Source organism: Scylla paramamosain, chromosome 14 (genome assembly GCF_035594125.1).
Source record: "Scylla paramamosain isolate STU-SP2022 chromosome 14, ASM3559412v1, whole genome shotgun sequence".
Classification (NCBI taxonomy): Eukaryota; Metazoa; Arthropoda; class Malacostraca; order Decapoda; family Portunidae; genus Scylla; species Scylla paramamosain.
Window position 1 is genome coordinate 21499352 of NC_087164.1, and position 18071 is coordinate 21517422.

General features: G+C 33.7%; 1 protein-coding gene across 31 annotated transcripts in view; it reads right to left on the reverse strand.

Annotated features, from left to right (window-relative positions):
* The window catches only part of LOC135107013 (kinesin light chain-like), a 100456-nt gene that overhangs the window by 29090 nt on the left and 53295 nt on the right, over positions 1 to 18071 (reverse strand). For 20 of the 31 annotated variants that reach the window (XR_010271544.1, XR_010271546.1, XM_064016554.1 and 17 more), the window contains 5 exons: positions 15411 to 15528; positions 14254 to 14367; positions 13018 to 13132; positions 10993 to 11136; positions 6793 to 6837 (listed from right to left, as the gene is read on the reverse strand). Coding sequence is in view for 26 of the 31 variants with exons in the window: in XM_064016554.1 (XP_063872624.1) it covers positions 6793 to 6837; positions 10993 to 11136; positions 13018 to 13132; positions 14254 to 14367; positions 15411 to 15528 (536 nt within the window). In the remaining 5 variants the exon portion in view is untranslated. The remainder of the gene's footprint in view (positions 1 to 6792; positions 6838 to 10992; positions 11137 to 13017; positions 13133 to 14253; positions 14368 to 15410; positions 15529 to 18071) is intronic. The other 11 variants (XR_010271548.1, XR_010271545.1, XR_010271547.1 and 8 more) reach the window with 1 other exon arrangement.

Below are 18071 nucleotides of genomic sequence, written 5' to 3' on the forward strand. Positions count from 1 at the left end.
TAGATCTAAAGCAATCCTGACCCACCAGTAGCATTAAGATCAAGATGTGACAGTCTAAGATCATACAAACTGACAATATCTTGTACAAACACAAACACCTGCATAGTTATTTATTATCATGAGAATCCCATTATCTGGTGACATTATGCTTGCATAACAAATAGCCTTGACAAAATTACAAACTTTAATAGCATTGTTGGTCTAAGCTATTATGATGCCTAAAATCTGATTTACTGAGATGGGATAAACAATGCCTGGAAAGAAACTTTTGTATCTTGAATGAGTATATGGGGTACATCATGCTATGCCCTAATTTCTCAATATCCATAATGTCATTCATAATGCCCAGAGATCATAAGGCATGCATTAAAACACAAAGCTTAAATAATTGCTTAAACACAGAGTTAAGCCATTACTTGTCACTTAATTATATCCCCCCTAAATCACATATGAAGCAATGTAATGATTAATGATGTGATCTTAATAGCCAAATTTAAAGATTCTGTTCACTAAGGAAAGTTGAAAGATATCAGAGCTGCCTGGGATATCTCTCATTTAACAGTGAATTTTGTTTTGGGTATGTCAAGAGCTAATGTATTTGCAGAATATCATTTGCTGGAATTCCATTATAAAGGTTTACTCAAGCTTGACATGTTAATTCAAAACATACACAACAAGAATAGAGCACATTCAGAAAGAATTAAATTATCACTACAACACATCCTTACCCAATACACTCAATGCATACCACCACCACGACACAAAGTATAAGCCAAACAACCATGACCCAGGCAAACCTGGCAAAATTCAGAATATGCAGCATGAACACATTTACCAGAGAGAGAGAGAGAGAGAGAGAGAGAGAGAGAGAGAGAGAGAGAGAGAGAGAGAGAGAGAGAGAGAGAGAGAGAGAGAGAGAGAGAGAGAGAGAGAGAGAGAGAGAATTATAATGATAAAGAAGCAAACTCTGTACATTTTACAGAAGTCATAATGTAATATGGCATCAAAATTTGTTTTCTTGAAAAATGCATTCTTTTAAGTTATACAATGCAAATTCATAATGAATGGGATGAATTTAAAATAGTTAAAAATAAAGCCAGCAAAATTGTTCTTTATAAACATGCTAAAATCCCCTCAAGTAAGCTGCATTACACACTACTTGGGTGATGTTGGTGCATGCTGTTGAATTACTAATGTGCAAGGAAAGAACATGTAAAAAAAAAAAATAAATAAAAAATGATAATAATAAAAATAAATAAATATCAAATAGATAAATAAATAGATAAATAAATATAAATAAAATAAGTAATAAATAAACAACTTAGAAACAAGAAAGATAAATGAACATAAAAACAAATAAATTAATAGATAAAGGCTTTCTGATATTATGCTAAAAATAATCAGTTACACATCTGATTCTAGCCAAGGCAAAAAGACTACAGCAAGGTCCCAGAACATGGCATTCAAACCAGCTGCCTTTAAGTTTGAAAGACTTGATCATTATTGCTACAATCAAGAGCTTTAAAGGAATAATAACAATTACATGCCACAGTAATCACAAAAATTGAAGGAACCAGACTCTTCATGCTGTATGTGCTTAACTTAGGAAAACACTTGAAAAACAATATTCAATTAATTGTGGTGTTTTCAATGGTCTGAGTTGCTGGTGGTTGCTGGCTGTTTTAATGCAGGACTCAGTATATGCTCTCACAGTTCTCTGGAGATACACATTCTAAAATAGCCTCTCATGATATATTTCAATGTACTGTACCTATTTGCTACAAAACATTGATCCTAAGTGTTTATGATAACAGTATCCATGGGTTCTGGTGATGCACACTTGATAGAACAATTATTATGAGCTAAATACTTGTAACTAAGCTCTCAGTGTTTTCACATTTATTTCTAGTCTCCTACTACGTATTTACATAGTTTGGAATATTTTTCCACTGGTTTCTACAAGAACTAATGTTTAACTGACAAAATCCCCAAAAGAATCGAGCAAATATTCTCTTTGCTACAGGGATACTGTAACAGCCAAAACCATGCTGAGACAAAAGGAGCAGCTGATATCAGACACATCACGAGGCAGGAGATACAAGCTTATCATGCTGTTATAAGAACCTGGTCTATACATTGTGGTTTTTGGTTGCACAAGCATATCACAAATGAAGAATCAAGGTGTGAAAGGATGGAATGTATTTCCAAAAAAGAAATAGCAACTCAGATGTTGGGAGACATGGTGTCAATAGACAATCTTCATCAGTGTCCTGCTAAGATTTTAGATAAAAACACCGTTGTTCCTTTCATATGTCCCAGGATTTGTGGAGTTATATATTAATTGTTTGACTTAAATGGATAAAATACACTTAGATACTCGTAGAGAGAAAAAACAGCATTTATCCCAAGTGACGATACATCCCAAACTCAAGGCATCTTGTTTTGCCATAATTCTTACTCCCTTCTTGATGGTGGTGGCTAAAAATATTCCATATATTTTATTAAATGGTTTGACAAGACACAAATTACAAAAAAATTTTCAAGCATACTGAGTTTTTCGTGTAAAATTAAGTTGGGTGATTAATCTGCCAGTTTTTTCCAGACCATTGTGAATGCCCCAATTATAAGTTATGATAAGTTCAAAACAAAAGAATTATTAGCATTATACATTGCTGATGCAGAGCAGCCAAATAAAAAAGTTGTTAAAGGAAACTCTTGCATATGTTTGAAAAGAATGTTCTTGTTTAGTCTGCAGAAGTCTGAATTTTCTCACTGGAGAAAAAAAAAAAAAAAAAAAAAAAAAAAAAAAAAAAAAAAAGCAGCACACTGTTATTATTGTAACAAACTTTTAAGTTCAAAATGATGTGCTTTCATAATATAGCAATCTCTCTAGAGAGAAACAGATAAAGTTGCCCATCCATGATAGTGATGTAGAGCACACAACAGCAGCAAGTAACCCACTGTCCTGAGATATCTCAATATAATGTAATTCAAATTAAAGGACTAAAAGAATACTGGTACAATATCAATGGAATTGTGAGCTTGATTGCTCCTACATATCTATTAGTGTGTGTGGTTATAAATTTGACAATGGTATGTATAAAGAAAACTTCAAAATTATCAAAAGATGTCAGACTTTAAGTTTAATGATAAGCTTACGTTAAGTAGGATGGGAGAACAGAAGAGTGGGATGAAGTGAGCAAGATGTGATGGCTGTGCAGACTGAATGGTAAGGATGAGGAAGGTAATTCTGAAGGGAAGGTGTGTTATACATGTCTAGTGAATTTGCATCAAATCATGCTGCAGCCATTTGAAAGTAACAAGGGAGGCATTCAAAATAAAGGAAGAAAACTTATTGAATTGTCGATGTAAATTACAGACGGCCACAGACACACAAGGAATGGTAGCACCACTTTTCTCCCTTTGATGACAACAACCAGTTAGTCACACTTTGGTGTTCTACTGAGTGCTATCTATCCATCTGTCTATCTTCAGAGACTATGTCCCCACAGGAAAAGGTTACAGATAAGGCACCCATATACACATCTATCCACCACACACACACACACACACACACACACACACAAACTTTCAACTTTATTCAACTATGAACTCAACTCATCAATTTTGTTCACACATCAATGAAGTGCCTACTGTTTATCAATGACTGTCAGCTACCAATACAGGCCCTTTAAGTTACAAAGGTGACACACCAGTCCTATCATATACACATCATTTATCCAGTTACAGTTCTCTGCTACCATAGCTCTAAACTGAGGATGTTGCAAATTTGTTACACCATAATGAAATCTATAATCAACCTCAAACAATTTTTAGACACATAAATTACTTTCCCCAAATTAAGCACAAATAAGAAAAACTGAAATAGCTAAAGAAAAACTCTCCCCTAAACAAGGATGAAAAGACTTGATCACATTTGGTGGACCAGTACCTCAGATACAGTGGTGCCTCACAATCAGAATTTAATTAGCTCCAGAAGGCTCTTCAGAGTGTGAATAGTTTGGATTCTGAAACTATTTTCTCCTTAAGAAATAATGGGAAGTTAATTTATTTGTTTCCTATTACCCCAGATATTAATCTGAATTTCTGTATATGGTCTCTCAATGAAGTGTGCAAATTATACTTAACTGAAGTAGTAAATAAAAGAAAAGTACCATGAAAAATATAAGCAGTCACAAAAATAGATTCCTGTGTGCGAAGAGCATGATATATGAGGCAACACACAAGTGGTATAGTGTTTCATATCAATATTGCCAGTACACGAATGGCATTTTGTTGCGCATCAATATTGTCAGTATTTTAACTCTTCTCAAACACACAACTTTAAGGGAATATTATAAAGTGACAAAGGAAGTAAAACTGTGGTATGCTAAAAAGGTTTACCAGTAAATCTTAATAATACTAATAATAATTAATAATATTAACAAGAATATCATATTCACTCAGTGCCCACTGGCATCTTGACTCACTTTCTGTAACAGTTTCAAAAATATAAAAGCATTGGTTGGGTTTTCATTGACCACCAGTTGTCTTGTTAATATTGTAAAGTTTATATATATTTTAGGTTTGTTTGTTTTCATTGTTTATTATTCTTGCATTATTCTCTTTTTATTATTATCATTTTCAAATTTTTTGTTGCCAAAATTGGAATGCATCCTTGAGGACGAAGCATCTTTGATGCTGGGAAATATGCCATGTTGGAGTTACAGGGCAAAATTTTCTCAAAAAAAAGTTTGGATTCCTTATTGTTCAAACAATGGTACGTTTGTTTCCAGGTTCACCACTGTGCATTATAATGTCTGTTTCCTATCATGCTGAGCTTGTTGCTGAGTTTGTTAGTCTCCTACTATTTATCTTGTTATTGTACACTACCAACACTTTCAGGCCATGTATAATGAATTGTGATGTAATATATGAGAGAGAGAGAGAGAGAGAGAGAGAGAGAGAGAGAGAGAGAGAGAGAGAGAGAGAGAGAGAGAGAGAGAGAGAGAGAGAGAGAGAGAGAGAGAGAGAGAGAGAGAGAGAGAGAGAGAGAGAGAGAGAGAGAATCACAGGCTGATGATAGGGTTAATAAGTATAAGAATGGCAAAATGTGAACAACTTCAGCTATTCAAATTACAAGCTTAAGTAGGCACACAGTAAACAATAAACAAGATGGAGACAAATACAAGTACTTAGAATATGTCAATTGTATCCTCTATGCAAAAGGTACCTTGCTCACACAAGCTGCTGTTCAAAGAGGCTAAGCACAGGAATTCCAAGCATTAGTGAATGACCAGCTTGAATAGTAAAGGCAACAGATTTTAATGTGATGAGCATAAAAATGGCTAAATGATAAATGATAAATGATAAATGGATGCGTGAACACCAATTAACATAAAGCATGCTACAATGATCCTCAATTTTAGCATGAGATTACATGAAAAAATGCTAATATCTTATAGCACATCCACCCCTTTCCTTCTTTTACTGCATATATCAATTTTTCACTCAGAATATATATATATAAAAAAGTCAATATAAGGCTCCTTGCATGAACTAAACCTGCATAAAATTCCTGACTGGTCACTATGATTTCCAGTTTACAAATGATCAGTTACACAAATCCACATCTTGAGTAAATTTTTGTGGAATGCCAAGGAGATAATGGCACTACAGTGTGCTTTGAGAATCACTGATTAAGAGTCAGAAGCAAAAAAGTATTCAACACTATCAGTATATACCAGGCTGAGGTTTCCCTAAAGGGGATTCAATGAATATTCTTACACTATTTATTTGAGTCAGCCAGTGTTGTTAATCATATAAACAGTTCAAAACACACAATATACAATAACAGAATATATGAATGTTTTCTCATCATGTCTACTGCAGAAGGCGACCAAGATGGAGTGTGACTGCTGTTTTCTTTGATGAGGCATGACAAATTCTTGTACTATGAGAGAGAGAGAGAGAGAGAGAGAGAGAGAGAGAGAGAGAGAGAGAGAGAGAGAGAGAGAGAGAGAGAGAGAGAGAGAGAGAGAGAGAGAGAGAGAGAGAGAGAGAGAGAGAGAGAGAAATTCAAATACTGCTGTAGTACATGAAGAAATGCAATGTTTATGTTTATGCATCAGCACAAGTATGGTACCAGAGGAGGAAAGGGCAGGGATGTCGTTAAATTAATAATAAATAAATAAATAAATAAATAAATAAATAAATAAATAAATAAATAAATGAATAAATAAATAGCTCCAATTATCTTTCTTTAGTGGTTTTCAGTGTATAAAAAAATAACATTATGAAAAAAAGAAAAAAAAAGACAAGAGAAACAGAAATTACTGGTTTAACATGAAGAAATATATCCACATGATTCTACAGTTGTAAAGACAAGGGTGATAAGCAGTAAGAAACATTTTGTCATTAAGTAATAAATGCAAGCTACATAATAATGAAAAACATGATAGATGCACATGATACATAAAGACTATGAGTGTGAGGAGTTGAGATGTAGGTATGAAATGAACTACTTAGAAAATGTTTTGCAGTAAATAAAGGATAGGCTATGTATGCATCTATTATGGTAAAACTTTATGGTCTGAAATATTCCACAGTTTACTGACATGACAAGAATGCTTGAATAAATACTGCTTCCACCACCATAACTACATATTACATACAGACAGGTCTCCACACTACCATCACCATCAGAACCATCACCACAAAGCACCGAGAACAAACTTAGAAGCCCGTCCAAACACTTCTAGGCAAGACGCTGACAATTCACAATGAACTTACGAGAAGCTCCTCCTTAGGCACCCCTCTACGTTCCTCCTGGGAGATCTGCGGCACAACCTTGGTTAGTCACCCAGCCTCGCACACAGACACACATACTAGCTCGTTTATTATATTATGCCATTAATAGGAGAAAAGGATAGGATTTCTGGGAATACTTGGGTGTGTGTTTGTGCATGTTCTGAATGATGAAGGAAAAAAGAACATAAATTTCAGGAAAATATATAAGAAAAACTATTGAGGCAAGTATGGGAAAGATGATTTCAGAATCCATATAAAGGAATGATTATATGGGCTAGTTCAAGCAGTGTTACACAACACTGCTTTAGCATCTATTATGATTGTGATATAGGAAAAAGTGAAAACTCAAGGTGGTGAAAGTAACAAGAAATGCAGTCTGAGGCAAGATTTTTTATAAAAAGCATTTAAAATTAAAACAAGAACAGGCAATACAAATTAATAAAAATTAAATAACACATATAAGCAATTAGCCATTCTTTTCTATTTTAAGGGAAAAAATAGCTTTGCAGCTTTTCTGTATGGCTGTGCAAAATGCAATGTCAGCTAACAAGAAAAAAATAATAAATAAATGCATATATTTAAAGCCATGTAGTCATAGACCACCAAGAAACCTAGCCAACTACATGCATGGATCAAAAGTCTATCTCAAATAACATGTTGGGCCATATAGTCCCAAGGTGGTATACTACCATCTGCCTCAGGTCTTGAACTGGGCAGAAAATAACAGATGGTCTGTACTCGTACTTCAGGTAGTAGTTTAATGTCCCTGGATGTATCCATATTCCCTTCCAGCATGAAAATCTTACCAACTCATAAATGAGATGATGTGGTCATATTAATTACTTCCCATTTGGAATGCAAATGCCCCACACTATGTTTGACTTTGAAATATATAACAGTTAAATGATCTGACCATGGCATTTTGCCTTTTTGTGTACAATGGGCCTTAAAAAAGTCATGATAGCTATGGAATGATGACAATGATAAAGTTATGGTGGAAGACAGGGATGAGGAACTAGTGAGAAAACTGAGTCACAAGCAATTAGAAAGATTATAAGAATTTGCATTTAACAAAGTTTAAAAAGAGTACTATGATAAATATTTATCAAATACGTGGAAAAAAATTCTCTCTTCACGTTGATGAAAAGAAAGGGAGAAAATGCATTAAAAAGGAATGAAAACTGGATATATATAGAATTTCAGTATTCATTAAACTAAAAGTACAGATATTAAATTATTGGAGACAAGCAATGATAAACTGGCTGTATAAGGCACTTGGAAGTATTTGTGAAGTGAATCAACTATTTTTGGGAGAAATTGTAGTTTTCCTTAATCCATTTAATAATTTTATTAATATATCAATGTTATTATTGCTATTATTATTATCATTATTATTACTATTATTACTATTATAACTATTATTGTTATTATTATCATTATTATTGTTATTACTATAGTTATTGCATTTATCTTTTTTGTACATGTCAAGCTGGTAAAGTATTACAGTATCTTGTAAAATGTAAATTATGTTTTATATTCTTTTAGTTCTGAAATTATTGACTCACTGGAATGTCCCAAACTTCAAGTGCAGTACATGTTTCTTGTATGAACTGCCTTCACTGACAACATGGTCATATTAAGAAGTACAACACAAGGAAGAATTTGGGCTGATAAAACTAAACTAGAGAAATGCAAGGATATGCATACTAATGTGAAATTGATTTGATTCAAGATATACATGAGAAACAAAATTAGACAAGTTCAGACCACATAAATGGTAGCAAGCTAACCTGAGATCATACTGTTTTGCAAGAAGCTATCTGAGAAACAAGATGTGGAATAAAATACCAGAAAGATGTGAGGGAAGTGAAATACTTTCTAGATGCTAGACTATGAATGTTAGGCATAGACGAGTCTCTATGGCTGCTACCCTATGAATAAGTTTCAAGGTATAGATCAACATGTTATAATGGCACTTCATACAAGTCTGAACAACATATTTTTAAGAAGAAAAAGTAAAGCTAAGGATACAAAACTAATCATGTTGATAGTAAATTTTGTTTTACCTCAATTGAGAATATCTTAATGTGTATAAAAGACTACTCAAGGCATCGCCTTGAGGTTAAGATATGGGAAAATACTTGAGTGAGTGAGTGAGTGAGTGAGTGTGTGTGTGTGTGTGTGTGTGTGTGTGTGTGTGTGTGTGTGTGTGTGTGTGTGTGTGTGTGTGTGTGTGTGTGTGTGTGTGTGTGTGTGTGTGTGTGTGTGTGTGTGTACCAGCTCTTTGTCTCAGTTAAACCCTTCATGGGGGATGCTATATAAATAAAGTAATAGTTTCCTGAGTTGCCCAAACATCATGATTTAGTTTTTACAACAGATATCTCCTGACAAGTCATTCCTAGATTTGCGATAAAGTGGACTATTACATAATAAGAAATGTATTTATAGATATGACAGACGACTTTGTTCTATCTATCAGATTTTAACAAATCTATACACTAACATCTGTACATATCATACAGTATACACCATGTATACCTAATACAGATGCAAAGCTTATGTGAAGTTTAAATATAAAGCAAGCAATCATGCAGGATATCTAGTAAACCTAGGTATATACAAACTGTGGGAACAATATCCATCACTACTTTCAAATTTACTTACATTGGCTGGATTTGAGCTTCTTTTTGCTGTATATCTACACATGCTAATTTCGTAAAAAAAAAAAAAAAAAAAAAAAAAAAAAAAAAAAAAAAAAAAAAAAATATATATATATATATATATATATATATATATATATATATATATATATATATATATATATATATATATATATATATATATATATATATATATATATATATATATATATAAAAGATACCATATTTACCCAGATATAGCTTACATGTTCAAATTTGGACCAACCTTATACATCAATTGATCATTCAGTATATGCAATAGAATCTCCACTGATGTGCTGGTTACCAGAAAACTATTTCACATCAAAAACTATTAATATCCAAAGCAGTCAAAACAAAAGACCTATATAAACCTATATAAACACTAAGCACATTTGGTAATGTATGATGATGTGGAGATGAGACTTTCTTGGTTGCTGTTGGTTTCAGCTTTTCATGTAATTATTACTTTTCAATGATGATACTCCCACAATATATTGACCAGCTTGGGCTCTCAAGCATTAGCCATCAGTAATAGCATGTAAATTCTAATAATTATTACTATATATATATATATATATATATATATATATATATATATATATATATATATATATATATATATATATATATATATATATATATATATATTTTATATATATTATTTCTATCATTAATATTAGAGTTGAGGAAATTATTTCTAAATCTTCCTGGAGAGATGAAAGAAATGGAAATGATCCAACACCAGCCAAGCTTTCACCAACATCATTAGAGTTCTTCATACTGAGATGCAGACACCAAGAGTAATAAGTGAGCAGTGGCCCTGGGTGGCAGCTAATTCACTACGCATCCAACCTACCAAGATGAGTAGCCACCATCACATGTGAATTACCAACCACTTTACAACCTTCCAGAATCAACATTATTGTCTACTACACCACTCCACAATGGCCTCTACCTGACTATTAAAGCCCACTTAATCATAACAAAGTGTATTCTTATAGAAAAATTAGCTTTTTGAGATTGATATTGCTGATTGCTAGTTTTATTTCTTCATCCCCTGTCATATTTCCTAATTGCTTATAAACAATTCCCACCTTTTCATTTTTAAAATGAAAGGAGGATTCTTAATTTTCATCTACCACCCTTCACTTTGTATTTTTCTTTCAGCAGGTAAGGAGCTTTTGGATCTACAATGTTTGTCCTTTTGCCATTAATTCCTAATATTGTTGTTATCCACAAAAATTTTTTCCCAGATCATTCCCAGTACACAAAGTGGATGTTGTGATAACAATAAACACAACAAAAGAAGAACTTCATATTCTAAATCATGTGATATGAAGTGGCAGAAACCACTGGACTCTGAAGAAAAATGCAAATTATAAGTAGGTAAATATGGTATTACTTGTATAAATCTGATATACGGCAGTCACATTCTGATGCAGTTAATGCCTCCAGGGAAGTAAAAGGATTGAGTCAGCTTATAAGGATGACCTCTTTTTACCTGGTTTTGACAGAGCAATGCCAAGTTGTTCAGCTGCTTGGCCACATCTGGATGGTCTCGTCCAAGCACCTTTTCTCGGATCTCCAGTGCTCGTTTGCAAAGTGGCTCAGCTTCCTTGTATTTTCCCCTTTTGCCGTATAATACCTAAAAAAAACAAATAAATAAATAAATAAATAAATAAATAGATAAATAAATAAATAAATAAAACAAAACAAAACAAAACAAAACAAAACAAAACAAAATAAAATAAAATAAAATAAAAAAAATAATAATAACGTTATGTTATGATAATTCTCCTCCACTAATTAAGGGCAGAAAGCTGAAATCACTCCTCATTTTCGTTATATTCATACAAGATGGAAATTAAGCAAAGAAACGATTATTTATGATTTGATGTCAGGTGGCTTGGTTCTCAAGTACACAAATATTATACACCTTACAACAGCCATTTTTTAGCCATGTCAAAACTACTTGCTCTTGACGTCACTTTGGAGGGACAAAAAGACTTGTTTAATTTCAGTGGACTGCCTTTGCGGCCAATCCACCTAGAAACACACTGTAGTTTAGTTTCACTGAAGAAGGCTATGGAGCTAATCAGTTTCCTAGGATCAAAATTAACTTCTTCCACCCTCAAAGTTGGGTTTAGTGCTTGCTATATGAGACAGTAGCTGAAAACAACAAAGTATCTTAGTCCCAAGTGAATCAAAGTTATGAATACAAGAATTTTTCATTGGCACCATCATGATGGCTCAAAAAGTTTATAATTTTGGATCTTCCAATACAATAAAACTTAATACAACATGCCAGAAACCAATAACTGTAAAAATTGCTGCCACTCACAATTGAGGAAAACAGCAAAAGTGTTTTACAAATATGATCTTATAATAACTAAATTGACATACCAATTACATCATCTATCTCTGGTTCTATTCTTCCATTGACATTCTCTCTCTCTCTCTCTGTCTCTCTCTCTCTCTCTCTCTCTCTCTCTCTCTCTCTCTCTCTCTCTCTCTCTCTCTCTCTCTCTCTCTCTCTCCTTTTTTTCTACATATGCATCATTATGACTTTGCATATTCTCAATATTTCACACATGATTTTCTAAATATATTTTTGTCCTCTGTATCAATAAGTAAGTACTACGTCATCTATCTATCTACATAACAAGCAGGCAGTCCTGCAAGGAGTGGCTTGACACATACACATATGATTCACACTCTTTAAACAAGTAAAATGTCTCGGAAGGCGACTGACAAATCAGTCAGTTGGTGGCAATTTCAGGCACTGTGCACATTGCACTTGCCTAATATTCAAATCACTCCAGCTCAAAACTCTGCACAAGCCTAATGGTTGTGCTATATACTGTTGGATAGGAAATTTCATTCTGTGTTCAGTGGTATGTATCTGCTCTCACTGTGGCAAAATAAAGTTGGTGAAAATTGCAGAAAACTGACAGTTACTTTACAAAAAGCTTTATACTGCATTTTGTGCATGTGCTGTAGTGTTACAAATTTGACATACTTTACATTATAATGTGTATTACTCTAATTAACAAAATTTGAGCTTGATCATTTAATTAGTTAAAAAGTTGGAACTTTGACATTGTGCATGTGCAGTGGTATTTGATAGTTGACATAAGGAATTTTATTAAAACTATAAGAACATGACACCTCTAAAGTTTCATTAAAATTGCTTAAGTAGTTTTTGAGAAATCCCATTTTTGACACCATTCTACTTTTTGCAAGTTATCCATTGACTTCATCCAACAGAAGAGATGAAAGCTATATCAAATAAAATTGAAAGAGTTGCGATATCATATGGTGCTAATTTTGTTACAATCTGCTACATAGTTACAGAGATATTAGCATTTGAATAGTGTTACAGTCGGCCTGGGTCAGGCCACTCTAAATGAAACAACTTCCATAAACTTCGCCTCACTCGTAATAATATAATCTTCCTTCAGAAAACTGCTATTAATTATATTCTAAAAACATGCATTTTAAGAAATTATTATAACACATCACTTACCGCTAAGTTATTTAGAGTGGCTGCAACAGCAGGATGATTCTCTCCTAGAGTTTTCTCTCGAATGGCTAAGGCATCATTTAGGAGATTAGCAGCTTCCTTATATTTGTTCTGATCTCTGAAAAAAACAATATATTAGCTTCAGGTGATTTATAGGGTATACTGCCTTAAAAAGTACCCTATAGTGTGTATCTCAAGAATACTTACTTCATAAGCATTTACTCTAACTATGAAATCTGGTCCACAATGTGCATACAGGCAGAGAATGATGCTCTTTTTATCAATGGCAGCAACAAAATGATACACACCTGAATGTAAATTTAAGATACTATGAAAAGATAATTTGATACTTATGTTAAGTACAATGTATGAAATAATACAAGAAAGTAAGTGACATGTATGACAGGTGATACATACTTCATAATTGGTTGCATTATATTCCACATTGTACCCCTCTTAATTAATGAATAGTAACTGTTTTGTTTTTCATATGGGTGCCACTGTCATCCACCTACTTCATTCTAACATGTGAAGGTAGGGGAGTGTGTGGAATGGTGTGATACAGATGACATTAATGGATGGATATACGACATTTGCCACATTAGTAGTATTTTCATTTGAGTGAAGTTACTTGATATGCATAATAATGTAATAAGGTTTGTAATAAGGTTGTTCTCTTTTTCTCCCATTTGTTCCAAAAGAGCATAAGCAACTGTATGTAGACAGGTAGACAAGTTACCATAGGAGTGTTTGAGAGGACATTGGCAGTTTACTCTGAATACCTTAATTGCTTTATAAAACTCTACAAAATGTAACTTGGAAGCTCATGCTCTTCTGTTATCATAAAACACATGATATTACTGCTTAAAAAGAGAAAATGAAAAATCAAAGAGGTATCCATAGTCAGATCATATCACATGAGATTGGATCCTTGCTCCCTGACTTATCATCAACATGCCACTGCATCCATTTGACCTTGGGAATCTACAGGAGCAACACTTGCATATATTTTTTTTTGCCAATACGAATTTCTTTGGGGAAGCATGTATGGTACCTTAGAGTGATCCCTTTTGCATGCATACTACACTATTTCACAGTTAAGCAATGAAATAATGAATGCATTTTATTTCAAATTTCAGGATGATACTAATCCAGATAAGATAGTTTCTTAGGATAGTTTTGTGTATTTTGTCATCATGAAAACAGACTTGTTAGTACAAAATTTGTATGACATCTCACCTATACACCAGAGCAAGAATATTGAGCATTGTAGCTACATCTGGATGGTCATGCCCAGAAGTCTTCTCCAGATCTTCCAAAGCTTGTTTACAAAGAGGCACAGCGACCTCATATCTGTGGAGTCCAACAGTTCAAAGCAAGTCAACAAACAATCCCAAATCAAAGTAAATAAAACTGCAGGAAAAGTTTCAAAAATCTTTTTGAAAAGAAACATTTTGCTAACAGACAAATCAAGAGAACAGAAAATCTAAGTTTTAAACTTTTTGTACCTTCAGAAATAACATCAAGAAAGGGAAGATGGAAAAAATAAAATATAGACAATTTCCTTCCACTTGCAATCACTGTCTCATTATTTTTCTTGACAGTTAAAGCCTTATAACTTCTACTACTATTCATAGCACCCGAAACCCTAACTGTCATTTGAAGAAAAAAGTTTCATACATCTAAAAAAAAAAAGACCAGTTGTTCTACTACTTCACACTGTTATGGGCTACAAATTTCACTGTTTAGTTCTTCAATAAACTTATTTGGACTATCTCATGAATTTCTTTCACCCTTCTGGAATTCTGTTTCTGATCAAATTATTTCACCTTTCCATATTACATGCCCTATCAAACTACATACACCTAAAATTTCTTTGCCAAACTACCTCAAACTACTAATTATGCCTAGACAGCAAAATTCCGTAATTTTGTAAAACTATGTGTTTTTACTATTGTCATTGTCATTGGTTTATATCTATATAATTGTTACACAAAATTCAAACTGTCATACAACAGAATAAAAGATTTCTCTACTACTACACATACTACCTGTTATTTCTCTGGTTTCAAAAGTTCTGTGCAATGTCTAGGTCAGATAAAAATTCAACTGTATACCCATCTAACACAATGCTCAATCTGGGAACATCCCCAAAGTGGGTGTCCAAAGCAAAAGAGCTTCTGTCTCTCCCTATCCAAATATTCCCTCCTTGCTTGTTCAAGCATTCAGCCTCTTCTAACATTTCTTTCATACATGTATCCTTCTGAAGACCTAGACAGGAAAAGAAGGAAACCTTAAACTACCTAAACAAATATATATATTCTTAAGCTGATTTTTTTGACAAAACACTGACACTGACCTGTAAGGTGCCACTTATAAGAACTTGTTAAACCCACCTGCCCTGAGAGGCATACTGGATCACCAAGTTGTGCAGGGTACGCAAGCGAGCAGGAATCTCATAACCAGCGTTTACCTGCTGGGCAAACTGAGATGGTGGTGTTGGAGACATGGCCGCTGTGAAAATAAAGAGCAACACATTTAGAATCATTTTCACAGATAACCTGATTAACTTTTTAATGTTAAACAATAACTTTTCATAATCACTGATTTTCACAGATTCCTTGATACATCTTTCAACTACATTCTCAATATGCTGCTAACATTCTAAAACATTATGTCTAGCTGTAGACAATACAACTTTTTTAATGATACACAATAAACTCAATTTGCACAAGTACTTGGTTTCTAGGATCCCCATGAATAAATAAATCCACTACAGACAATTTACACATGTACTGTACCAGGAAATACGTGTAACATACATCAGAACTGTACACTTCATACCACTCAAACACTACTTAAATATATGAGTTCATTCTTCTGATATACAGGTACACTGCATGGAAAATACTGCATAAGAAAACAATTGTTCATAAAGAAATAACGATGCAAATATTCTACTTATATTTATCATCAGCTTACATCATACAAGCCATGCCCCCCTCCCCTTCCTGTCTTGACCTGTGTGACTTATTACTTTTTATGAGAGATGACCAGGAATGATGGGTGCTGATGATGTAGATAACAATGATGTATTTATAATGACAATTGTATTTAATGGAAAGAAAAATGGCCATGTAAGTGCCAAATTCACATATCACATTTTTTTTTTTTCAGATATGAGCCTGTCAAGTATTTGAACCTCGTGATAATTTCATTTAATTTGCTTAGTATTGTCCTCCATGTCTGGGAGACACAGTGTAATGCCTGGTGTTTTGAGGCACTGAAAGACTAGTCTGAAGGGTTAAGCCAGGACATTCAATGTACTTGTTAACATGATGAATGCTATCACTACAAGAACACAATAAAAATGTTACAATGTGAGCACAGCCATAGTTAGCCCTTGAAAAGAATGGTATTCCTTATAAACACATTATTGGAATACCCAAAAGAATTTTTTCAACCAAGACAGTGCATATTGTGTGTGTCCTATATACTGTAGAATTTTCTTGTCAAATAAAAGAGAAAATTACTCATACACAGCTGTATAAATAATATTGGACCATACCTCATGGACATTTGCTTCATGGATCTTTCACTCAATTCCTGATAAAACCTTCCACCCCCTCAAAAAGAGTAACCATCACTTTATTAACAACTTGTATGATGCCAGAATCTTCTCTATGACTCCTGATGGTGATGAAGATGAAGAAAAGTGCTTGGGAGCTTCAATTAAGCCCAGAAAAAGTAAATAAAACATGAATACTGCATCAATTATGAAGTACAGTTATACCAATAAGTTCAAGACCAAAATAATACAATAAATGAATCAGGAAGCAAGAAATGAACCATAATACACAAAGAGCCTGATCAAAATATATAGCTCTCAAGTCACAGCAGAGCAATGTTAATCCAACAGCTGTATATTTAATGTCCTTGAAACCACAAGAGGGTATGAGGGTGGTGAGGCTGAGTTGCATTATCAATCAGTCTCAATCACACATTCCTCAGAATAGAGGAAATCATCAGGCAGTCATAGGAAATCCAGCCAGAATTTGAAAATTTCTTCATCACAGGCTGATAGTCTGCATGTGTATTGATGAGTCTCCTTAAAGAAACAGTCATCCATCAATGCAAGGCGTTGTGTTAGCACTGGTCTGGTGTGACACTTGTGCAAAAGTTTTAATCTGGGTGCCTGTGTGTACAATAAATAAATAAACAAATAAATAAATAAATAAATAAATAAATAAATAAATAAATAAAAAAATAAAAAAATAAAATAAATAAATAAATATAATAAATAAATAAATAAAAAATGACCAGGACTCTATGCAGCCCATCCCAATCATATACATCTTTTGGTGCATGAACCTTATTATAAAGTCAACAATAGCCTGAGTTTACTGTGTAAGTCAACCATGGCTCACTCATGTATATAATTTTCCTACTCACGTAAAATCTTGCAAGTGGCTGGTGTCAATGTGCCATGAGACAACATCATGTCCTGCCCCATGCTCCAGCAGTCAGTCACATGTGTGAGGCCAGAGCAGAGTGGAGAGTGGGCATTTGTGGAGAGGCAGTTTGTGGTGGAGGATGGTGGTGGGGAACAATTCAAGCAAGTGTACATACACACAAAATGCATGCACAGACATATACATGCATGGCCCCACACACACACACACACACACACACACAGAGAATGCCTACAACATAAAAATATAAAAACAGAAAGCAAGAAAACTACTAAAGCAACACTTTCTTAGTCAAATAAAGCATCTCTATACTTTCAGTTAAGCTTCTGATTTCTTCTCATTGATTCATTCAGATTCTCAAATGTGCTGCTTCTCAATACATACATGCATGCATGCACATGCACACCCAAAACCCACAAAAGACAGCTCACTCAGCATTTGATTTTCCCACATTGCACAGCATCCATGATGTCTCATGATGTCTGGATGAAGCCAGCAATTCTCCTTTCCTGTATAATGTGTGTACATTTTTGCAAAATCAGAGAGGCTAGTCAAAATGCCTTCCTGTATTTACCTATTTGTATT